Genomic DNA, 25585 nt, shown 5'->3' with positions numbered 1-25585 from the left:
TAAAAAAAAAAAAAATGGAACAGAGGTTTTCCTTTGATTCTTCTATGGGACCGGAGCTGTGATACTCGGTCCGGTGAGGCAAGTGAGGTAAGAGTGTTTTCTAACTCTTCTGGGGTGGGCCCGCGATCGGGGCGTTTTTGGCGCGAAACCGCCATTTTGAATTTTCCCGCCATTTTCGGCGATGGCTGCAGAGAATGTCAAGCGCTGTTCCCGGTGTGGCAAGCGGAAATCAGCAGCGGGGCTCTGTAAATCGTGCTGTACAGGTGTAAGAGCCGGCCCTGGTATCTGCTCATGACAGTGTTACTCGGTCAAGGCAGTATAGACCCTAGTAATTAGAAAAGAACCCAGTATGTAGTAGATATAATAAGATTGTTTATTATAATCTTTCCAATAGTAGTACAAGCAATTCAGACAGTCACATGGTGGAACAGCATTACATGGCACGTCCTCTCTCTTTGGCCTTCTGGAGTCTTCCTTCTCTGTTCTTCTTCTCCTCTTGTCTGATCTAATACTCTTCAAACTGCTGCTTATATACAATTTTGGCCCTATTCATTTCAATGGACCCCAGCTGTCTCAACAGAGCTCCTAGCCCTTATCAGTTTAATTAAAATGACTTCACATGTTCTCAAGCCCTAAGTATAAACAAAATCTCTTGACAGCCCATCTGTGAGATGATCTCACAGGACATGTTGCCCTCTTTTGCTCCACCCCTCCCCTTGGTGTGCGTACCCCCCTTGCATCCGACCTTCTAATGACGTACATTAGCCCTAACAGCTTTGCTCATAACTTCTCACAGGTGCCAGTCCCAGAGCAAGTGCCCCCCTCCCTTTGTCAGCTCAGCACTTGCTATACCCTCTGCGTGAGGAGCATTTGGCTCGCTTTGCAATGCTTAAAGTAGATGCCCTAGTCACTGCGGTGACAAAGAGAACTACCCTTCCTGTGTAAGGAGGAGTTGCCCTGAAGGATATACAAGACCGTAGGCTGGAAGCAGCACTTAAACGATCCTTTGAAATTGCAGGTCTTACTGTTCGGGCGTCTGCATGCAGTTGCTATGCTGCTAGAGCCTGCCTGGCGTGGTTGCAACAGGCAGTGGAACAGCCTGGAGATGGAGTGGAGCCCTTCTCTGATGTGACTCCGTGGCTGGAATCGGCCTTGTCCTTTTTGGCTGATGCCCTTTATGATATTTTCAGAGCTTTGGCTAAACAAATGGCAGTAGCAGTGGCGGCTCGCCGTCTTATTTGGCTACGACATTGGGCAGCGGACATGGCCTCTAAGCAAAGGTTGGTGAAGTTGCCCTTTCAAGGCCTTCTCCTATTTGGTGAGGAGTTGGAAAAAAATTGTTAAAGGCCTGGGAGATCCTAAACCCCAGCGCTTGCCCGAAGATAGGCCGAGGCCTTCCTCCAAGGGCCAGGCGGTCCACTCCTCTTAGACCTCGCTTCCGTGAAGCTAGAAGGTACGGCCCGGGGCGTTCTGCTGGGTTCACTTCTCGTGACCGTTTTTTAGCAGAGGAACTCCTTTCGCTCGGACAAGCGTTCCGCAGCCACCAGCTCTAGGCCTGGAGTTCAGGGGCGATCCTCTCAATGATGGTGCACCGGCCACCTCCTCGCTTCCTGTCATCGGAGGACGTATTTCCCTCTTTGCCGAGGAGTGGGCCAATATTTCCTCAGATCAGTGGGTTCAGGACCTGATCAGAGATGGCTACAGAATAGAATTCAACGCCCCAGTAAGAGACGTGTTTGTGGAGTCCCAATGCGGTTCTGCCGCTAACGGGCGGCGGTAGAGGAGACTTTTCAAGGAAGGTCTGATGCAGTTAGGGGCCGTGTCCACGGTACCTCCCGCCGAACACGGCTACGGCCGAAACTCCATCTACTTTGTGGTGCCGCGAAAAGGTGGGATTTTTCGCCCTATTCTGGACTTAAAAGAACTAAACAAGTCCCTGAGAGTGCGGCATTTCCACATGGAAACCCTGTGCTCCGTCATTGCTGCGGTACAGCCAGGAGAGTTTCTCACGTCTCTAGACCTGAAAGAAGCTTACTTGCACATACCAATTTGGCCCCCGCACCAGAAGTTTCTGAGGTTTGTGGTGTTGGGAAAACATTTCCAGTTCCGGGCCTTGCCTTTTGGCCTCGCCGCAGCTCCCCGAACCTTTTCGAAGGTAATGGTGGTAGTAGCTGCTTTGCTCAGGCGAGAAGGTATCAGGGTTCACCCGTACCTAGACGACTGGCTCATCAGAGCAGACTCTTTAACAGAGAGCTATCAAGCTACAGCCAGAGTGGTCTCAGTACTTCAATCTCTAGGCTGGGTCGTCAATATGGCCAAAAGTCACCTGATTCCCTCGCAATCTCTAGAATATTTGGGGGCCAGGTTCGACACAGACTCGGGCTATGTATACCTACCCAAGCTAAGGCGGTGCAAGCTTCAGAATCGGGTCAGTCTGCTCCTGAGGATGCCCCGCCCGCGAGCTTGGGACATTGTCCAGCTGCTGGGATCGATAACAGCCACATTGGAAGTGGTGCCCTGGGCGAGAGCGCACCTGAGACCTCTATAGTATTCCCTACTTCAAAGATGGTCTCCAGTTTCTCAGGATTATCAGTGCAGACTTTCTTGGCTTCCTGCGGCCCGCGAGGAATGCCGCTGGCGCTCCCCGATTGGTGTCTAGTAGTGACAGATGCCAGCCTGAAGGGCTGGGGCGCACATTGCAAGGGGAAGCATGCTCAGGGTCTATGGACACCCGAGGAGTCGGAGTGGTCCATCAACCGCCTGGAGTTGAAAGCGGTGTTTCAGGCGCTTCTGGCCTTTCAAGTGACCCTGGAAGGATTGGCTGTCAGAGTGATGTTGGACAACACGACAGCAGTGGCCTACATAAATCTACAAGGCGACACTCAGTGCAGAGCACTGGCCGCGCAGGCCGAAGAGATTTGCCACTGGGCCGAGCTGCATCCTCAGTTTCTGTCGGCAGCTCACATTGCAGGTCAGAGCAACGTGCAAGCCGATTATCTAAGCAGGCATCAGATCGATCCAGCAGAATGGGAACTAGCAGACGAAGTATTCCTGCAGATATGTGCCAAATGGGGCAAGCCCGTGATGGATCTTATGGCGACAAGTTCAAATGGCAAAGTCCCGTTCTTCTTCAGCAGACGGAGAGATCCTCACTCGGCAGGGTTGGATGCCTTGATTCAGCCCTGGCCTCCGGGCCTACTATATGTGTTCCCTCCGTGGCCCTTGATAGGGCGCGTGCTCCTGTGGATTCGGCTGCACCCAGGAGAAATTGTCCTCATCGCCCCGGATTGGCCCAGGAGGCCTTGGTATGCGGACCTCCGACAGATGCTAGTGGAGGCTCCCCTTCCTTTACCTCTGGTACCGAACCTGTTGTCACAGGGCCCGGTAGCCATGGAGGACGCCTGCCGCTTTGGTCTTATGGCATGGCGATTGAGAGGGCGCAATTGAGGGACAAAGGCTATTCAAACACAGTCATTTCTACTCTCCTACAGGTCCGCAAGCGTTCCACTTCCGTGGCATATGCCAGGATTTGGCGCCAGTTTGAGTCTTGGTGTGCTTCAAAAGCGATCACACCCATGCAGGCTCCTGTCTCACCGATTCTGGACTTTTTGCAGGATGGTGTACAAATAGGCTTGGTCTATAATTCCCTGTGGGTGCAAGTGGCAGCGTTTGGCCTCCCTTCGTGGTAAGGTTGAAGGCGTGTCTTTAGCTGCTCATCCAGATGTGGCACGGTTTCTTAGTGGGGTGCTTCGGCTGCGGCCTTCCGTGCGAGCACGCTGTCCAGCTTGGAACCTGGGGCTAGTTTTGAAGGCCCTGCAGGCTTTTCCTTTTGAGCCGCTTCGGCGAGCATCGGAGAAAGATTTGACACTAAAGACCATTTTTCTTGTGGCCATTAATTCGGCGAGACGGGTGTCAGAGCTCCAGGCGCTGTCGTGTAGAGACCCATTTCTGCAATTCTCAGAGTCCGGGGTCACGGTTCGGACCGTGCCTTCCTTCATGCTAAGGTGGTTTCAGCGTTTCACCTAAACCAGCCTACTTTCTTGCCCTCCTTTGATGATGAGGAGTTTCCAGAATCTTTTGGGCAGTTGCACCTGTTGGATGTGTGCAGGACTCTGCTGCAGTATCTGCAAGTTACTATCTCTTTCAGGATCTATGATCATCTGTTTGTTTTGTTATCAGGTCCTCGCAGAGGGTCTCCAGCATCTAGAGCCACTATTGCCCGCTGGCTCAAAGAAACTATCTTTTCAGCTTATCTGCTTGCCGGCCGGTCTCCGCCTGTAGCCTTTAAGGCGCATTCTACCAGAGCAATTTCTTCCTCTTGGGCTGAAACTGGAGCACTCTCTCGTCAAGAGATGTGCAGTGCAGCAACATGGGCTTCTAAGCTCTCTTTTGCCTGACATTACAGGCTGGATGTGGCTGCTAGGAGGGATGCGCGTTTTGGAGCACATGTGCTAGTGCATGGTGTGACCTGTTCCCACCCTATATAGGGATTGCTTTGTTACATCCCATACATAATGGCTTCATCTGCTTGATGACAAGGAAGGGAAAATTAGGTTCTTACCTTGGTAATTTTCTTTCCTTTAGTCATAGCAGATGAAGCCATGAGCCCTCCCTGTATGATTGTCTTTATGCTGTGAATCTGTTTCAGGTTCAGTTCTTGTTTCCTGAAGTTCCTTCCTTGGGAGAAAGTTGGAAAACAGTCTTCAGGATTTATGTTCACTTATAGGAGGATGAGTCCATTCCCTCCAGTTATGTTTTGGAGGACGAGTTTATTCCCTCCAGGAGGATGAGTTCATTCCCTCCTTTTTTGAGTTTATGCCCTTGTTAAGGGGCCATCGTTCGCTGTGAGGAAAGTTCATGTTATTCCCATTGCGGTTTGCCATACTGCTTTGGAAGCTTCAAATACTGAAGAGGCAGTGGAGCTGGCTGGCCATGAGGCACTGTGAAAAGTTGAGTGCTCTCTATCTCCCCCTGCTGGTTGATGGACACAACCCATACGTAATGGCTTCATCTGCTATGACTAAAGGAAAGAAAATTACCAAGGTAAGAACCTAATTTTCCCTTAAGGTCTGCCATCTGTTTATTTACACTTGATATGTGTGTAAACAAAGAAACTGACACCTGTTATAAAAAAGAATAATCAAAATATTTTTATTTTTTCAACTGTCCTCCGTTGGACAGAGGCAGCGTGAGAACATCACGCTGGAAGCAAAGTCTGCTTACACAATATATTTTTAGCAATAATACAGAGATATGTATTTGCTCAGCAGTAATACAGAGATATATGCTTGCTCAGCTTTGCTTTGCTTTTGCTTTGCTTAAGATACATATCTTCTCCTCAGTTTAAATACACTTACATTCATACTGCACCCAATGTGTGCACGTCAGCAACCCTTTTCTTTGAAGCTTGTTCTCACATTTCTGATCTACAAATGTCTGCAAGCAACATTCCTTCTGCCCCCCTTACACAGCCTCCCTGTCTCTGTTTCACACTAGGCTGCTCAAGGTTGATTCTATGACTCCCTCATTGTTTTCACAGGTTTGTGACTCATAGGTCTTTTGCCTTAATACTTGCACTTCACTGACCATAGGAACTTTATACTGTTCAACTGTTTCTCATTATATTTATGCAGCATGTTTATTATTATTAACACATCCAACTACTTAACTGCTGTTTAATAGCGGGTAACTGTTATGGAAGCATTTCTATTGCACACTCACTGTTGGTGCTGCCATGATCATAATGTAGTGACCCATCCATTACCGCTTCCATCTGCTCCATCGCTAGGCACGATGGACTCGCCACCTTATATGCATAAATCCTCTAGTCTGATCTCAATTTCTTGCCCACCATCAGTGGGTAGTATATGTCAGACTAACTGTGCACTACAAGTAGAAAAAGTGCTGCTTGGGAATTCTTATTTTAACAAAATAAAGCAGGGGAAGAGGGAGCCTGAAGATCAAGAAGCCATATAGCTGGGTGACATCACTTCATCCTTTGTATCACATTTGACAGTACATAAGAACATTAGAGCAGCCATGGGTCAGACCAATGTTTCATCTATCCCATTATCCTGTTTTTCAAAGAGTGGCCAAGCCAGGTCACAAGTATCTGGCAACAACCTAATTAGTACCAACATTCCATGCCACCAATCCTGGGGCAAGCAGTTGCTACCACATATCTGTGTCAGTAGCAGACTATGGACTTTTCCTCTGTAGAAATGTTCTCTTCTCTCAGAACTTCTGAGAAAGAAAGTGGGACCTGTCCTCTTTATATAATTTTGAATCTAAGGGGATTGCTTCAAACAGACCCATTCAAGCTAACTCAGTAATCAGAATGTCCTTAATAATCTTTGCAAATCTTCTACTTCTTCACACCTTAGTTAACATATAATTCAGGTCAGTAGCAGTTCTCCAGAATCCAAAGAACAGAAAATAACTGTCTTTTAGAACAAAATGTGAACCTTGCTACAATCTTTTAAAATGTTTTTTGGCTGTTAAGTTTCCACCTCTAGAAAAAGGTTGTTTAAAACTATTGGAAAAGTGTCTACCTGTAGAGAAAATTTCAGTTTAAAACTATGGGATAAGAGTTGTACACTATGGAAACTAGCTATACAACTAGATTTGCTTAATGGGTGAGAGCATATTAGTAGTAATAATGCTCAGTGGAGAAGCTTTTTTTATTCTTTCCAAGTCAATGGAATTGGAAAGAATTAGACCAAAGGGGTCTGTGTCCATCTGTCTGCAATCTCCAAAAATATAATCGAATGGGATGAAGCTTGGCATTTGAAAATAACTGGCAAAAAGACATATCAAATTTCAAAATGGGCCAGATTGGTCTAGGGCAGTGATGGGCAACCTTTTGAGCTTGGTGTGTCAAAATTCGCCAAAAAACCGAGCATAACTCGGGTGGTGTGTCACTTCGAGAAAAAAACCATAATTTCGCGATATTTATAGTTTAAATAACAAAAATGTATAATTGTAATATAAAACTGTATTTAATAAACCAAAAACTAATTATTTAACTTACCTACTTAGTGACTTCTTTGTTCATCTGTCAGTCGGTTTCTTTTGTTGGTCTTGATATTATTTAACTTGTGTGGGGTGCCATGAACTAAGATAAGTGAGGGGGAGGGGGAATTCTTTAACTAATCTGCCTATTAGTGACTTTTTTGTTGCTGAATTTCATTGGCTAAATCTTCAATTGAAGGTTGGTATTTTGTACACTTCAAGCCCAAACAAGTGCTACTAACTTCATCTGTCAATCTGTTTCTTTTGTTGGTTTTGATATTATTTAACGCTGAGAATAAGGTTTCACGAAAGTACGTAGAGGGGAAAATTGTGAGTAAAGCCATTGCTATATTTTTCAGGGTGCTAAAAGTGTCTGGTAATCGGATCCAGGCACTCCAAATTTCCTGGTAACTCAGATATTCTCTTAATAATTGCATCTTTATTCTGCATATCGTGAAATAGAACTGGTGCACATCTTAGGAGAGTTTCTTTAATAAATTCTCCCTCACTGACCTCAGTGACATCAGTGACAGACAATTTGGCAAAGCAAAACAATCTGAGTGCTAGCCATTAGGACACAGGGTAGATAGGAGAGTTTTAAAAGACTGAACGAAACGAAAGTGTTAAACTGGAGAGGGGGGGGGGGGGGGGGAGTTGTGAATGACTGAAAGACATGCAAATTTGGGACAGGAAAACAATCTCAATGCTGGCCATTAGCACACAGGGTACATAGGAGAGTTTTAAAAGACTGAAGGAACCAAAAGTGTTCGGGGGGGGGGGGGGGGGGGGGGGAGTTCTGAATGAATGAAAGAAATGAAAATTTACGAGAGGAGCACAATCTGAATGCTGGGCATTTGGACACAGAGTAGATAGGACACTTTAAAAAAAAAAAAAAAAAGGAAGGACGTGAAAATATTACATCTTGAGGGAGGGGTGAGGAGGAAAGCGGTGGGGTATCCGGATACTGGGCGTTAGGGCCACGGGGATACATAGACTTTTGAAAGCCTTAAGGAACCCAAAGTGTGGGAAGGAGGAGGAAAAGGAGGGGAGGGAACGGGGTGAGGGGCATTAGGAACAGGGGAGGGGGCCCTGTCACACACTCTCATTCTCACACACACACTGTCACACAGACAGTCTCACTCTGTCACACACCCGCACATTCACTCTGGCTCTCTCTCTCAAACATACACACTCCCAGGAAAACCTTGCTAGCGCCCGTTTCATTCGTTCCAGAAACAGGCCTTTTTTACTAGTATAATATAACAGAAAAGAACAAAACAACAACCCAGCTTATGGTGAAAATTGAACTATCAACTCCCAATCACTATAAACAAGGGTCTACACCCTCAGCTCTGTCCTACCCCCTTAAATTTGTTCAAGCATATAATTGCCTCACTTCCTCCTCTAGCCCTCCTCTTCCGTTTAGGAAGTAATTTCTTGGTGGTGTGGTGGTGGTATTTTCTGGCGCTGTTCTGAACAGTCCTGGAGTTTTGGGCATCAGACTCCAATAAGGCCCCAAATCCCCTATTCTGCCTTCTCCACCTCTTGTTGCAATCCCAATCAGGCCAGAGATTAGGCCTGCTCCTTCCAAGGAAGGTTATAATCCTAAAGGGAAAGGGACTTGGGACTTGATATACCACCTTTCTGTGGCTTTTGCAACTACATTCAAAGTGGTTTACATAGTATATGCAAATACTTATTGGTACCTGGGGCAATGGAGGGTTAAATGAGTTGCCCAAAGTCACAAGGAGCTGCAGTGGGAATAGAACCCAGTTCCCCAGGATCAAAGTCTGCTGCACTAACCACTGGGCTACTCCTCCACTCAACCAAAGGTGCTATTGCCTCACTTGCTGAGTAAATCCAATTATCTTAGGTAGGGTGACTAGTGGATTTTCAAAACCCTAACCTCTATAACTGAGCTTTCCAAACTGGGTTGCACGTGCTTCAGAGGATCAGGACCGGGGACTTTGGAGCAAATTGTCCTGGGGATGCATTGAAGTGGTTAAAATGATGGCAGTAAACAAATTGTTGTAATTCATACATTGACCTGTGTCACCCAGGGGTCAATATGCTTTCTGTGGCTGTGCAAAAATTGGTAAGTGCTGCTATTCAACAAGTAATAAAATACTTTGTTTATGTTCACCTTTCACTGGATTTCCTATTATGGTTTCCTTTGTTTGCCACAGATAGGTGAGTTCTTATTTCCTTATAGACTCAAATGACCCGACATGGGGTAGGGGGGAGATAAATCAACTGAGCAAGATAAGAAAATGGTAGTGCTCATGAGCACTTAATTTTCCTTAGGGTTTTCTTGAATTTTCCTTCGTTAGGACATTGGGTACATGTATTGAATTATATCCATGTATCGAAGTGTTTTGCTGTTAAACAGTATGGATTTCTTCCTTTGTCTTTACTGATCACAATTTGTTTATTTGTTAGATATGTTTTATATTTTACTAACTTATTTTATTTTTTTTAATAGTGGGCAACAGTTACCTTCCACCTTCCTCATCATGTGTTGAAGTCGGTTGCTAGTGCCATTGTAAATGAACTCAAAAAGATAAATCAGAACGTTGCTGCCTTACCTGTAGCATCCTCTGTGATGGACAGGCTGTCTTACCTCTTACCCAGTGCACGACCAGAACTTGGTGTGGGGCCTGGTCGATCCGTGGACAGGTATGTAATGGTACTAGATTTCATAGTGTCACTATCTTCCTGAAGCAGATGGTTTGCTGTTTCTTGTTGATCTATTCAGTCTTCTTTTTTGGTGACGAAAATGTAGATTAGAGTTAGTAATAATAAAACCATATGATAGCAAATTTTGACTGATGTGTTAATTGCAAACATTTTGTGCTTTCATTATGAACTGCACCGAAACTGTTATCCTGAAATGGTTTACCTATTTTAAATCATTCAAAATCCACACATCATGCATTCCAAATGGAGCACAAGAAACACTAGACATATAAAACAATATAATACAGCTGAACAGACTTGCATCATGTTATTTGTAGAATTGTCTCATTACTCTTTCGTGCATGGTTATGGTACCAGGTTTTACAACATAACTGCTCTTGAAAACCTGCATTGAGTCTCTGTTTTTAATTTGACTAGTAAAAAAGGCCCATTTCTGACACAAATTAAACGGGCGCTAGCAAGGTTTTCCTCGGAGTGTGTATGTTTGAGAGAGTGTATGTGAGAGTGACTGTGTGTCTGTGTGAGAGAGAGTGAATGCGTGAGTGTGTGTGTGTGAGAATGAGTGTGTGTGCAACTGCGTATGTGAGACACAGTGTGAGAGAGTGTGTGTTTCACACAGATAGTGTGTGTGAGACACAGACTCTCTGTGAGACTGAGTGTATGAGACCAAGAGAGTGTGTGAGTGTCTGTGTGACACATAGAGAGTGAATGTGATACAGTGTGAGATATAGAGTGTGTAAGAGACTGTGTGTGACAGTGAGAGAGAGAAAGACATTGACTGTGAGAGAGCGAGAGTGTGTGTGTGACAGAGATACCTCCCCCCCTCTCTGGTGTCAGGCCCCCCTCCCTCCCTCTCTCTGGTGTCATGCACCCCTCCCCCCCCCTCTCTGTCTAGTGTCTGAGTGTTACTGTGCAGGACACTGAGCTCTGGCTGTGCTTCAAGGAACTGACCAATCCTATTTAATAGAATGCACCTCCAACATTCTGAAGCCGAGAAACCGCGTGTGGTTGGTCACTTCTGGTTGTGACGAACCCGGAAGTACGTGATGTTAATTCAGGAGATGGATACAGAGAGCAGGAATGCCTCAGCCATGCAGTCAGCTTCAGAATGTTGGAGGTGCGTTTTATTATATAGGACTAGTAAAAAAAGGCCCGTTTCTGACACAAATGAAACGGGCGCTAGCAAGGTTTTCCTCGGAGTGTGTATGTTTGAGAGAGTGTATGTGAGAGTGACTATGTGAGAGACAGAGTGAAAGTGTGTGTGTGTGAGAGAGAGAGAGTGAGTCTGGGTGTGAGTGTGTTTGTGAGAGAGTGTGTGAGAATGAGAGTGTGTGCAAGTGTGTATGTGAGACACAGTGTGAGAGAGTGTGTGTGTGTGCGCGCGAGAGAGAGAGTGTGTGTGAGACACTGATTCTCTGTGAGAGTGAGTGTATGAGACCAAGCGAGTGTGCGAGTGACTGTGTGGCACATAGAGAGTGAATGTGATACAGTGTGAGACAGAGTGTGTGAGAGTCAGAAAGACATTGTATATGAGAGAGAGAGTGTGTGTGTGACAGAGATACCTCCCTTTCTGTGTCTCTCTGGTGTCAGGCCCCCTCCCCTCTGTCTGTGGTGTCTGAGATTCCCGCCACTGCACCCAAGCAATTGGTGTGCTGGAGGAGGGGGAGGGGGGATGTGTTGGGGGGGGGGGGGTTCAGGTTGGAAGAAGAGGGGTGCGGGGGGTTCAGGAAGCGCTACCAGATGCGAGTGAGAGAGAGTGTGTGTGGGGGGGGGGGGGGGAGGGCAGTGGGTTCAGGAAGCGCTGGCAGATGAGAGAGTGAGTGTGTGTGTATGGGGTTTCAGGAAGCGCTGCGAGATGAGTGAGAGTGTGTGTGTGTGGGGGGGGGGGGGGGGTCAGGAAGCGCTGCCAGATGAGAGAGAGTGAGTGTCTGTGTGTGTGTACGGGGTTTACGGAAGCGCTGGCAGATGAGAGAGAGAGTGTATGTGGGGGGAGGGGGGTTCAGGAAGCGCTGGCAGATGAGTGAGAAAGAGTGTGTGTGTGTGTGTTGGAGGGGTGTGTGTGGGGGGTGTGTGTTGGGGGTTTCAGCTTGGAAGAGGAGGGGTGTGTGGGGGTGTCTGTAAGTGCTGCGAGATGAGTGAGTGAGTGTGTGGGGGGGCGGTTTATCAAGTGTTTCCACATGAGAGTGTGTGTGTGTGGTGGGGGGCTTCAGGAAGTGCTGCCAGATGAGCGAGAGTATGTGTTTGTGTGTGTGTGTGTGTGTGGGGGGGGGGGGGGTTCAGGAAGCGGTGCGATATGAGAGACTGAGTATGTGTGGGTGTGTGTTGTGGTGGGGGGAGGGGTTGCCACGTGAGTGAGTGTGTATGTGGGGGGCAGGGATTTCAGGAAGCGCTGCTAGATGAGAGAGAGAGAGACTGAGTGTGTGTGTGTTGGGGGGGGGGGCGTTGAAGTGTGGCCAAATGAGAGTGAGTGTGTGTGTTTGTGGGGGGGGGGGGGTCAGGAAACACAGCCAGATGAGTGAGTGTGGGGGGGGGGGGCAGGGGTTTCTGGAAGCGCTGGCAGATGAGTGTGTGTGTGTTGGGGGGGGGGGCGTTGAGGAAGTGTGGCCAAATGAGAGAGAGTGAGTAAGTGTGGGGGAGGGGGGGGTAAGGGGGTAAGGAAGCGGTGCCAGATGAGGATGAGAGTGTGTGTGTGTGTGTTGTATGGTTCAGTTTTTTTTTTGGGGGGGGGGGGGGAGGGAGGGAGGATGGATCGATCGATCGATCCTTCCTTCCTTCCTGCTTTTTAGAAGAAGAAGTAATGAAGCGTGTCCTCCGCGCGATTCCCACCCACAGCGATGCACCCGGTCGTCGCCATCGCACCCATCATCGCGTAGTTTTGCTGGCGGGGGACCCAAAATCCCGCCAGCAGAAGTCTTATGTGTGTGCTGAGTGAGTCAGACTCCTCCAGCGATCTTCGGCGTTGCTAGCCTGTGCAGGGCGGGATTCTGTGCATCTGACGGCCTGCACGTGCAGGACGTCAGACGCACAGAAGGCTTGGCTGCCTGCACAGGCTAGCAACGCTGAAGATGACGCCGTAGTCAGCAGACAGGACTTGTGCTGGCGGGGTTTCAGGTCCCCCGCCGGCAAAGCAACGCGAAGGTGGGTGGCTTAGTAGGGGGTTGTTGCGGGGGGGGGGGGGTGTTGGACCTCCTTCTTTTGATCTGCAGCTTTGGGGGGGGGGTCGGGGCGGAGGTGGGCGGATCTACCATTATGTGGGTGGGGCTTCTAGTTTTTGGCGTGCGGGCGGGGGGTGTTGGATGTCGGGACTGTGGACTCCGGAGCTTTGGAGGTGTTTTCCCTTTCTGCGGGTGGGTCCGCGTGTTTCCCTACTCCTCCCCGTGCGTGGGTGCGATCCGTTTGTTTTTTTTTTTTTTCCGCCCTCGACGTCATGACGTTTGACGCGAGGGCGGGGCAAAGACGGCTGGCTGGCTTCACCACATGAATCCACGAACCCTTCAGGGAGTGTTTGAGTGACTTCAGAACGTTGTCTTCAGAACGTTCACGGTGCGTTTTATTATATTAGATGATTAAATATGAATGTTGAGCTAGGATTGCCATCTTTTTTTTCGAAATAGAAGTAAATGAAAGATTAAGTAAATTAACTACAAGAATCTGTGACAATAAGGGAGAAGGTGAGCTTTTCGGAGAGGGGTATCTTCTGGAGGTGGGAACACTGTAAAGGGGTTTTTTTGGTGGGAGAGATTGCAGGAGGAGGGGAAGCTTACTTCTGTCCGTTCTGATAACTGTTGCGTCAAGTATTTACTATTTTGCAGAGGCCTCGTTGGATCCTCCAGTCCATTTAGGAATTGCTCTTCAGCCTTGTTCATTGCCTCTTTAGTAAAGTAAATATTTAATCTTGAGATATAAGATTTGGTCGGTGGCTATGTGGGGTCATCCACTTTTACTGTTATGTAACTCAACAGTCACAGTAGAGGTATGGGCCTTGTAAAAATAGTAATACATATTCCATTAATTCTATAGTCTTGTGCACCTGTTTTTGTGCTTAGCACAAAAAATTGTGCATGCAGGTTAGAGTATTGCCAGTTGTGTGTAAATTGTTAAATTAGACACTATTTGGTGTTAATAATTGGCTATAATTGAAGGACTTATTTCTGAAACCCTCCAGTGCAATCATGGACTTAGCAGGTTTTGGAAATAAGCCCTTCAACTGGAGTTGGTGCCAATTGGCACCAATTTGCAGTTACACATGTTGCACATGTAACTGTACTTAGTTGATATTCTGTAACTTAAGATATATGTCAGGAAAATGTCAGGAAGTATTTTTTCACAGAGAGAGTGGTGGATGCTTGGAATGCCCTCCCGCGGGAGGTGGTGGAGATCAAAACGGTAACGGAATTCAAACATGCGTGGGATAAACATAAAGGAATCCTGTTCAGAAGGAATGGATCCTGAGGAGCATAACAGAGATTGGGTGGCGGAGCTGGTGGTGGGAGGCAGGGCTGGTGGTTGGGAGACGGGGATAGTGCTGAGCAGATTTATACGGTCTGTGCCAGAGACGGTGGTGGGAGGCAGGACTGGTGGTTGGGAGGCGGGGATAGTGCTGGGCAGACTTATACGGTCTGTGCCAGAGGCGGGTCTGGTTGTTGGGAGGCGGGGCTAGTTCTGGGCAGACTTGTACGGTCTGTGCCCTGAGAATGGCAGATACAAATCAAGGTAAGGTATACACAAATAGTAGCACACGTGAAATTATCTTGTTGGGCAGACTGGACGGACCGTGCAGGTCTTTTTCTGCCGTCATCTACTATGTTACTGAGTGTATAATTTCTGTAACTCACAACTGCTGGGAGGAGTGGGACATGAGCAGGTCAGTGTTGTACCTATCACTTATGTGCTAATGTTATAGAATACTGTCAGTTACATGCCTGATAGTAGTTAGGCATGAGAATTTTTACCAGCTAGTGAGCTAGCATAATTGCTTGCACCTAACATTAGGCATATAACACTGGACTTAAGCTAGTATTCTATAATGGCAATTGCAATCAATTATAATGTAATTACCATTCTAGAATTTGTGCTTAGCACACAAATTTTAGGTAACCTTTTGATAATTATCTCCCATAGCTTCTATAGTAGACTGATAAACATACTTAATAACATCAGATCCAAATGTTTAGAAGGTGCTGAAAGATGAGTATATGGTCATAAGTGATTTCAGTCAACAAACTCATTGTACTTGAATGAGACTACCCTTGAACTACTACTGAAAAGGTGTGTGCAAAATCCAAATAAATAAATATAATCTTTCCAAGGAACAGATTTAAACCTGCCAATAGAAACAGGTAAAGAAACAAAAGAATGTGGCATTCTGCAGAATCACTACAGCTTTTTGCTCCCTAATATTTATCTACAGCCATTAGATAAAATAATGCAAAACCTGAGCATGGATATTCTGATGTATGCAGATGATATTCTGCTATGCATAGCTCTTTTGGTGGGGGGGGGGGGGGGGGGGGTTGGAAAGTGAGCAGATTATGTCCAAGTTAGTGTTCCTTGAGGCAGATTTTGAACTGGTTCAAAGTAAATTAAATTGAAACTTCTGAAGTCTCTAGTTCTAAGGGTGTGGAGACCGTTATTGCTTTGGCTCCCTCCTCTGTTGAATTCAGATGGTATTAAAATCTCTTATGGTGACTGCCTGGATTCTGGGACACTTGGATATAAATCTAAATGTGAGATAACAGCCACAGTGAAGAGAGAGATCTGTGTGTGTGTGTTTTTTAAGTGTATGTGACTGTCTAAACTCTTTTACACACTGAGCACAAATGATCTAAAAATAGTAATTTTGTCCCTGATGATATCCATCAAGGATTGTTTACTGTAATGCCTTTTATTTAGGCCCATTAGATATTCAGATTCCACATAGAAAACAGTGCTAACTAGGTGGTCTGTTGGTGACCTTGGTAGCACATCACTGACTTTCTGAAAATATATACTGCAAATAGGTGGGAAAATGTGGGATACAAATGCAGCAAATAAATAAATAATGTCTACTTATAACTTTACATTATTTCAAACTTTTTGTCACAGTTTCTAAAGCCTTTTTATAATATGTTATTTATCAGAAGATCTCAGTACATTATAGAGAGGAATGTAAAATTCTCTCAAATGCTTTTGAAATTAACCTGTACCTAGAGACATTAAAGGTCAAAAACTCAAAAGTAAAGCCCTTCCCTCCTTGCAGGCCCCAAGCCCTACAAAATGTTAAAAGATTTGGCTTTTAAATGACCATGGCTTTCAGAAAAAAGATGAAACATGTTTCTTTTAACTTTTAACTTAGTGTCAGCTCCACTGTTCTGCACGAGTGGTTGTTATTTCCTCTTACTAACAGATAGAGATAGAAAAAAGCAAACAAACCAGAGTTTTAACAGTGACCTCATAGGTATTAACTGTTGGGGCTCTCTGAAAAGATCCAGTATTTTCTGTACCTCAGCAGATGATAGGTTGTGCTGGCTGGTGCTCCTGTTCCTGGCCTAGCTCCCTGCTCTGCTGGTTTTGGCTGCTCAGCTTGGTTGAGCCTAAGAGCATCTTCCAGGTTATCCAGTCCCTGGACCTGACCTGGTCAAGTGTGGAGCTTGGCTTCACTGCCTCCAGTCGTGCGTTTTAGCATCCACTGGGAGCAGTGAATGCTAAGCATCAGATGCCTTCCTTCTACATTGGCGGACAGGCCTTCTGTATGCGTATCCTCCGACCTCTAGTGGGAAAGGGTTGAACCTCTAGCAAGACTGTGGAACCATGATCCTGATCACGCCGTACTGGCCGAGATAGATATGGTTCCCTCTACCTCTGGAGTTATCCCCCAAAGAACTGTAGCGGTTGGCGTGTTTTCTGACCCTGTTCATGCAGAGCAAAGGATCCCTTCTTCATCCCAACCTCCAGTCTCTTGCTGTCGCAGCTTGGATGTTGAGAGCCTAGAATTTGTCTCCTGGGTCTTGCTGGCTTCCAGGAAAGATTCCATGAAGAGGTGGTGTTCTTATAAATGGAGGAGGTTTGCCGTCTGGTGTGACAGAAGGCCATAGATCTCCTTTCTTGTCCTACACAGACCCTGCTTGAATACTTTCTACACTTATCAGAGTCTGGTATCAAGACCAACTCCCAAAGGGTTCACCTTAGTGTGCAATTAGTGCTTAACATCAATGTGTAGAAGGTAAACCTATCTCTGGTTAGCCTCTAGTTGTTTGCTTCATAAGAGGTTTTCTTTTGTCAAGCCCCCTATCAAACCTACGAAGCCCTTCAGAAACTCCACCTGGCTTTTTTTTTTTCCTTTTCATCCCAAAAGGAAGGGGGTCGCCATCGGGGAAAACACACTATATCCAGTTGGCAGACTTCTTATTCTCACATTCCCACCCACCTCCCCTTGGAGTTGTCTATTTACATGTTTTTATTTGATTTTTTTTGCTTTTGTATTAAACTGAGGCGGCGCGTTTATGCGGCGGCCGGGAAGGTACTCGTGCATTCGGCTCGCGCTCCTGAAAGCTCTAGTTCTTTCTATGGCAATGTTGCCAGACCAGGAGATGTGGATCTTCCCATTTGTGAGAATAAGAACCTTGCTCTCCTTGGAGAATACCTGTAAGTATCTTCACTTTACCTTCACCAAGCCTAGGGAGTCTTTAGCTGTGGTGGTAAGAGATTTGTAAAGTTATGTGAGGGTCTCAGGATTTAGAGTGAATATGGCTAGATCTTGAATGTTAACTTGATGGAGGCATAGATAGAGATTTTGTGCACCCAGTTCCCCTTTAGGTTAGTAGAGATGAGATATTAGGAGTTAAAATATGTGGGCTGAAGACAAATTTATCTGACTTTAATAATAGACTGGTGCCTAAAAAATTGGATCTGGACCTGGAACTTTGGAACAAATTGTTTCTCCGAGGACAAGCAGGCTGCTTGTTCAGATCGGAAGATCTTCCTAGCAACAAAGTTTGCTAGCCCCCGCGTGTACATGCGTGAACGTCTTCCCGCCCGTAGTGCGAGCGTGCGCCTCAGTTTCTTTTTTTTCCGCGGCTCAGGACAGCTGTTTTATGGTGGTTCTGTGTCCCAGAGAGCCCCCTGCTGTGTTTCTGCCGCTTTTCTTTGTCTTTTCGCCGAGTTTTGGCGTGTGTTCTCGAGTTCGACTCGTGTTCTCCGTAAAAAAAAAAAAAAGTTAGTTTCCTTTATTTCTTTAGTTTTCCCCATAAGTTTTCTTTCTTTGTTGTGAGTGGCCATTTTGGCCGCCCGTATGGGTTTTTTCCCCTTTTTTGGTGTCCTGTTTCGGCACCATCGCAAATTTTGACCTCACCAGCGTGATTTTTCCGCCCATATCCTCGAAGCCTGCCAGCGGCTTCAAGAAGTGCACGCGTTGTAGCCGGATAATCTCGCTCACTGATAGGCACGTCTCGTGTCTTCAGTGTTTGGGGGCTGCTCATTGTCCCAACGCCTGCATGCTGTGTCCTCAGCTGAAAAAGAGGACCCAGACGGCGAGATTGGCTCAGTGGAACCTGTTGTTCGGAGCCGTCCAGTCCCTCGACGTCGACGGAGCCAGCGGTACCGAGGTCATCGCCTGTATCTATGTCTGCATCGAAGGGTGCATCGACGTCCGGAGCGCAGGTGATGGCTGTCCAGATATCCCACGCTGGTAGGAGTGAGCCATCGAGTGGGTCTCCACCTGCCTTGAGGGCTCCTGTGGTACAGACCCCCCGGGCAGACCCCATTCGGACCCGGCCCCGAGGAGACGTGTGGATTCCACGTCCTCGTCGGTACTGGGAGGTACCGCTGACGTGCTTCGAGCGAAGGCGAAGAAGCACCGTCATCGGTCACCTTCCCGTCACGATACCAAGAGCTCTGGGGCGCCGAGGGAATCGGCACCCAGGAAGCGTCGATGCCGGGAGGACCGCTCACCCTCAATTCAGGAGGTATTGATGCGCTCATCTCCGGACAGCCTGGTACCGCCTCTGCGCTCTAGACAGATTCTGTCCTCGTCGCCGGTACCGGCCCCCACAGCCTTGCTCAACAGACCCTCTAGACGAGCGACTCCGAGCCATACTTCCAGGGATTCTGGAAGGACTGCTGCGACCTTCTGCTCCGGTACCGCTGGTGCTTGAGCTGGCGGTACTGTCAAGAGATGCGTCGGTTGGCTCCCTGCCCGTGGTGAGGACTGTGACGCCGGTACCGCTTGCGGCGTCGGTGTCCGCTGCCACCCAAGTTGACTCCCTGTCAACGTTGCTGTAGGGAGCTTTGTCGCCGGCGGCGAGGGGGTCTTCTTCTCGGCATCACCACAGAGGACCGCGTTCCTCGGCGTCGAGACGGCTCGGCTTCGGACCGAAGTTCGAGAACTGGTGTCAGATACCGAAGGTGAGGCCTCGTGGGAGGCAGAGGAAGACCCCAGATATTTCTCTGAGGAGGAGTCTTGTGGTCTTCCCTCTGATCCCACTCCTTCGCCAGAGAGAAAGCTTTCTCCCCCTGAGAGTCTGTCTTTCTCGTCATTTGTCCGGGAAATGTCTACGGGCATTCCCTTACCAGTGGTTACTGATGATGAGCCCAGGGCTGAGATGTTCGAGGTCCTGGACTATCCTTCGCCACCTAAGAAGTCGTCCACTGTTCCCCTTCATAATGTCCTGAAGCAGACATTGTTGGCGAACTGGACGAAACCCTTAAGTGATCCCACTATCCCCAAAAAGATTGAGTCCCAGTATCGGATCCACGGGGACCCAGAGTTGATGAAGACCCAATTGCCTCATTACTCTGGAGTTGTGGATCTGGCTCTCAAGAAAGTTAAGAGTACTAGGGATTACGCCTCGGCACCCCCGGGGCGGGAATCTAGGCCTCTGGACTTTTTTGGGAGGAAGGCCTACCGTTCTGCTATGCTCGTGTCCAAGATCCAGTCGTACCAGCTCTATACGAGCATCCACTTGCGGAACAATGTGAGGCAGCTGACTGACTTGGTCGATAAGCTTCCGTTGGAGCAGGCCAAGCCTTTTCAGGAGGTGGTCAGGCAGCTGAAGGCGTGTTGTAAATTCCTGTCCAAGGGTGTTTACAACACTTTTGATGTTGCGTCTAGGGCTGCTGCTCAGGGTATAGTGATGCACAGACTTTCATGGTTGTGTGCCTCTGACCTGGAGAATAGAGTCCAGCAGCGAATTGCAGATCTCTCCTTGCCGGGGGGATAACATTTTTGGTGAGCAGGTCCAACAGGTGGTAGAACAGGTCCACCAGTGGGACACTGTATTCGACAAGCTCTCCCACCGGATGCCTTCAGCATCTATCTCATCAGGTAGACGTTTTAATGGGGGGAGGAGGAATGCTCCCTATACTTATAATAAGTGTAGGTACAATCCACCCTCCCGCCAGCCTGCTCAGGCTAAGCCCCAGCATGCTCGTTCACGTCAACAGCGTGCGCCTCAACAGGCCCCTGCAGCTCCCCAGCAAAAGCAAGGGACGAGCTTTTGACTGGCTCCAGCAGAGCATAGCCGATATCAAAGTGTCTGTGCCGGAAGATCTGCCGGTAGGAGGGAGGTTAAATTCTTTTCACCAACGGTGGCCTCTTGTAACCTCCGACCGGTGGGTTCTTCAAATAGTCCGGCTAGGATACTCCCTCAATTTGATATCCAAACCTCCAAATTGCCCACTGGGAGCTCAGTCTTTCAGCTTCTATCACAAGCAGGTACTTGCAGAGGAACTCTCTGCCCTTCTCAGCGCCAGTGCGGTCGAGCCCGTGCCACCGGGGCAGGAAGGGCTGGGATTCTATTCCAGGTACTTCCTTGTGGAAAAGAAAACAGGGGGGATGCGTCCCATCCTAGACATAAGGGCCCTGAACAAATATGTGGTCCGAGAAAAGTTCAGGATGCTTTCCCTGGGCACCCTTCTTCCCATGATTCAGGAAAACGATTGGCTATGCTCTCTGGATTTAAAGGATGCTTATACTCACATCCCGATACTGCCAGCTCACAGACAGTATCTTCGATTCCGCCTGGGAACACAGCATTTTCAGTACTGTGTGCTACCCTTTGGTCTCGCCTCTGCGCCCAGGGTGTTCACAAAATGCCTGGCAGTAGTGGCAGCGTCTCTACGCAGGCTGGGAGTGCATGCGTTCCCTTATCTCGACGATTGGCTGGTAAAGAACACCTCGAAGGCAGGAGCTCTACAGTCCATGCAGATGACTATTCAACTCCTGCAGCTACTAGGGTTTGTGATCAATTTTCCAAAGTCCCATCTTCTTACAGTATAAAGACTCGAATATATAGGAGCTCTGCTGGACTCCCGGACTGCTCATGCCTACCTTCCCGAAGCCAGGACAGACAATCTCCTGTCCCTCGTCTCCTGGAAACGAGCATCTCATTAGATTACAGCTCGGCAGATGTTGAGATTGCTTGGCCACATGGCCTCCATAGTTCATGTGACTCCCATGGCCCGTCTTCACATGCGATCAGCTCAATGTACCCTAGCTTCCCAGTGGTTTCAAGCTGCCGGGGATCTAGAGGACGCGATCCAGCTGTCCACGGGGTTTTCTCAAATCCCTACTTTTGTGGACAATTCAATCCAATTTGACCTTGGGACGTCCTTTCAAATTCCTCAGCCACAAAAGGTGCTGACAACGGATGCGTCTCCTCGGGTGGGGAGCCCATGTCGATGGGCTTCACATTCAAGGACGTTGGTCCCTCCAGGAAACCGGTTTTCAGATCAATCTCCTGGAGCTCCGAGCGGTGTGGAACATTCTAAAGGTTTTCAGAGATCGGCTGTCCAATCAAATTATTCAAATTCAGATAGACAATCAGGTTGCCATGTATTACATCAACAAGCAGGGGGGCACTGGATCACGCCCCCTGTGTCAGAAAGCCGTCCAGATGTGGCTTTGGGCTCGCCGTCACAGCATGTTTCTCCAAGCCACGTATCTGACAGGCGGTAAACAGCGTGGCCGACAGGCTGAGGATGATAGTGCAACCTCACGAGTGGTCTTTCAACTCGAGAGTGGTACGTCAGATTTTCAAGCGTGGGGCACCCCCTTGGTCGATCTCTTTGCTGCTCAGGCAATCACAAGGTCCCTCAGTTCTGTTCCAGACTTCAGGCCCACTACAGGCTAGCGTCGGATGCCTTTCTCCTTTATTGGGGGAAGGGTCTCCTGTATGCGTATCCTCCCATACCTTTGGTGGGGAAGACTTTGCTGAAACTCAAGCAGGATCGTGGGACCATGATTCTGATTGCGCCCTTCTGGCTGTGCCAGATCTGGTTCCCTCTTCTTCTGGAGTTGTCCTTTGAAGAACCGTGGAGATTGGAGTGCTTTCCAACCCTTATAACTGAGAACGAGGGGGCGCTTCTGCATCCCAATCTCCAGTCTCTTGCTCTCACGGCCTGGATGTTGAGAGCGTAGACTTTGCCTCCTTGGGTCTGTCGGAGGGTGTCTCTCGAGTCTTGCTTGCCTCCAGGAAAGATTCCACTATAAAGAGTTACTCTTTTAAATGGAAGAGCGAGGGCCTCAGACCCTCGCTCTTGTCCTACACAGACCCTGCTTGAATACCTTCTGCACTTGTCTGAGTCTGGTCTTAAGACCAACTCCGTAAGGGTTCATCTTAGTGCATTCGGTGCTTTTCATTATCGTGTAGAAGGTAAGCCTATCTCTGGACAGCCTTTAGTTGTTTGCTTCATGAGAGGTTTGCTTTTGTCAAAGCCCCCTGTCAGATCTCCACCAGTGTCATGGGATCTCAACGTCATTCTCATCCAGCTGATGAAAGCTCCTTTTGAACCACTGAATTCCTGCCATCTGAAGTACTTGACCTGGAAGGTCATTTTCTTGGTGGCTGTTACTTCAGCTCATAGAGTCACTGAGCTCCAAGCCTTGGTAGCCTATGCTGCATATAATAAATTTCATCATGACAGAGTAATCCTCCGCACTCACCCTAAGTCTTGCCGAAGGTGGTGTCGGAGTTCCTTCTGAACCAGTCAATTGTCTTGCCAACATTCTTTTCCCATCCTCATACCAGCCCTGCTGAACGTCAGTTGCATACATTGGACTGCAAGCGAGCATTGGCCTTCTATCTGGAGCGGACAAGCCCATTCAGACAGTCCGTCCAAATGTTTGTTTCTTTTGATCCCAACACAAGGGGAGTAGCTGTCTGGAAACGCACCATTTCAAATTGGCTAGCAGATTGCATTTCCTTCACTTACGCCCAAGCTGGGCTGACTCTTGAGGGTCATGTCATAGCTCATAGTGTTAGTCATGGCGGCGTCAGTGGCCCACTTGAAATCAGCCACTATTGAAGAGATTTGCAAAGCTGCAACGTGGTCATCAGTCCACACATTCACATCTCATTACTGCCTTCAGCAGGATACCCGACGCGACAGTCGGTTTGGGCAGTCGGTGCTGCAGTATCTGTTTGGGGTCTAGAATCCAACTCCACTCCCCTAGGCCCATTTTTGTTCTGTTCCAGGCTGCACTCTCAGATGTTATTTTTCAGGTCAATCTCAGTTATGTCCTCGCCGTTGCGAGGCCCAGTTGACCCTGTTTGTTGTTTTGAGTGGGGGCTAGGGATACCCATATGTGAGAACAAGCAGCCTGCTTGTCCTCTGAGAAAGCTAAGTTACTTACCTGTAGCAGGTATTCTCCGAGGGCAGCAGGCTGATTGTTCTCACCAACCCGCCCACCTCCCTTTTGGAGTTGTATCTTTCCTTCCCTTTGGTTGTGATTTGACTGAGGCACTTTCGCGTTTCGGGCGGGTAGATGGTCGCGCATGTGCAGTGCGCGTGCGCATTGCAAAGGGCTCTGCAAACTTTTTTGCTAGTAAGATTCCATTCCTGCGGCTGCCGTTGGACGTCACCTATATGTGAGAACAATCAGCCTGCTGTCCTCGGAGAATACCTGCTACAGGTAAGTAACTTTGCTTTCAGTGCAGTCAGCCATGCACGATGGTGGCCATTTATAATCTGTTAAACCAACTGCTTTTGCAAAATATTAGATACTAGTAAAAAAGGCCCGTTTCTGTTAGAAATGAAACGGGCACTAGCAAGGTTTTCCTTGGAGTGTATGTTTCAGAAAGAGCGTGTGTGAGAGATGGAGCGTGTGTGTCAGAGAGAGAATGTGAGAGAGAGAGAGTGTATGTGTTTGTGCGAGAGAGAGAGTGTGTGAGAGACAGTGCTTGTGTTTCTGTGTGACACTGTGTGAGAGAGAGGGACAAAGACAGTGAGTGTGTGAGTGAGAGTGTATGTGGCAGACAGAGAATGAGTGACTGCGTGTGTGGTGTGAGGAACCCCCTCACCCCCTCCCTCTCCCTGCCCTCTTGCAGCCAGGCATGTGCAGTGACCCTCCTCTCCCCGTGTTCCCCCTGCAGCCACCCATGTCCAGCACCCCCTGCAGCCACCCATGCCCATCAACCCTCCTCTCCCCCTGCTGCGTCCTTCCTTTCTCCCCTGCTCCCCCTGCAGCCACCCATGTGGTCTCAGGGCCCCCCCTCACCATCCCTCCTGTCCCCCTGCAGGCACGCATGCGTAGCATCCCTCCTCTCTCCCCTGCCCCCCCTGCAGCCAGTCGTGTCCAGCGACACTTCTGTCCCCCTGCCCCCCCTGCAGCTACCCATGTCCAGCGACTCTCCTGTGCAGCCACCCATGTCTGAGGACACTCCTCTCCTTTTTCCCTGTTCCTCCCCTGTAGCCAGCCATGTCCATCGACCCACCTGTCCCCCCCTGATGACCACCAACCCCCCTGCCCGCCCTGCAGTGTCCGTCCTGTATCCCCTGTCTCCCTTGCAGGCACCCATGTGGTGTGTGGAGCCCCATCCTATCTCCCTGTTCCCTGCCCCCCCTGCAGCCACCCATGTGCAGCAACCCTCCCCTCCCCCTGCTTCCTTCCAGCCACCCATGTCCAGCGAGACCCCACTTCCCCCCCCCAGCCGGCACAGCACCCAAAGAAAGCCCTTTGCCCCCCCCCCTTCGTGCATCCCCCGACCCCCCCCACCGTGTTACATCACCAAGCCCCTCCCCCCCTCATCAACCCCCTCGCCACCCGCAACCGCTAATACAAACTGTGTCCGGCGGCTGCTGCTTCTGCTATTCAGCAGCAGCAGCCCGTACATAAAGAAAACAAACAAAAAAAATCCTCCTAAACGCACCTCCGTTGAGAAGCATCTCACATTGGCTGAAGTCTCAGCATGCGCTCCTCCTCTCCCCTCTGACGTCTCGGCATTTCTCCGGGGTCTTCCGGCAGGGGCACTGACGTTGAAGGGAGAGGAGGAGCGGCTGTAGAGACGTCAGCCAATGTGAGATGGTTCTCCACGAAGGTGCGTTTTAGGAGGTTGTTTTTTTGTTTGTTTTTTTAATGTACGGGCTGCTGCTGCTGAATAGAAGCAGCAGCAGCCCCCGGACAGAGTTTGTATTAGCGGTCGCAGGTGCCGAGGCGGTCGATGTGGGGGGAAGGGCTTGGTGACACGGCGGGGGAGGGGTTGGGTGATGCGGCGAGGAGGGAAGGGGGTAGGGGCTTTCTGATGCCCCGTTGCACGGGTTGTTGTGGCGATGCGGCGGGGGGGGCACTTAGAGGTGCACCGTCGAGGCTGTGTGTGTGTGTGTTTGTGTGGTTGTTTCTGTGTGTGTGTGTGTGTGTGTGTGTTTGTTTCTGTGTGTGTGTGTGTGTGTGTTTGTTTCTGTGTGTGTGTGTGTGTTTGTTTATGTGTGTGTGTGTGTGTTTGTTATGTGGTGTGTGTGTGTTTGTTTTGTGTGTGTGTGTGTTTGTTTCTGTGTGTGTGTGTGTTGTTTTGTGTGTGTGTGTTTGTTTCTGTGTGTGTTTGTTTCTGTGTGTGTTTGTTTCTGTGTGTGTGTGTTTGTTTCTGTGTGTGTGTGTGTTTCTGTGTGTGTTTGTTTCTGTGTG

General features: G+C 48.6%; 1 protein-coding gene across 1 annotated transcript in view; it reads left to right on the top strand.

Annotated features, from left to right (window-relative positions):
* Window positions 1–25585, top strand: part of BIRC6 (baculoviral IAP repeat containing 6) — a 965314-nt gene that overhangs the window by 60558 nt on the left and 879171 nt on the right. Inside the window, 1 exon segment of the mRNA XM_030196513.1 lies at window positions 9494–9687. Coding sequence (XP_030052373.1) covers window positions 9494–9687 — 194 coding nt within the window.

This window comes from Microcaecilia unicolor, chromosome 3, assembly GCF_901765095.1.
Source record: "Microcaecilia unicolor chromosome 3, aMicUni1.1, whole genome shotgun sequence".
NCBI lineage: Eukaryota > Metazoa > Chordata > Amphibia > Gymnophiona > Siphonopidae > Microcaecilia > Microcaecilia unicolor.
The sequence above is the reverse complement of the archived record's forward strand: the minus strand, read 5'-3'. Positions and strand labels throughout refer to the sequence as shown.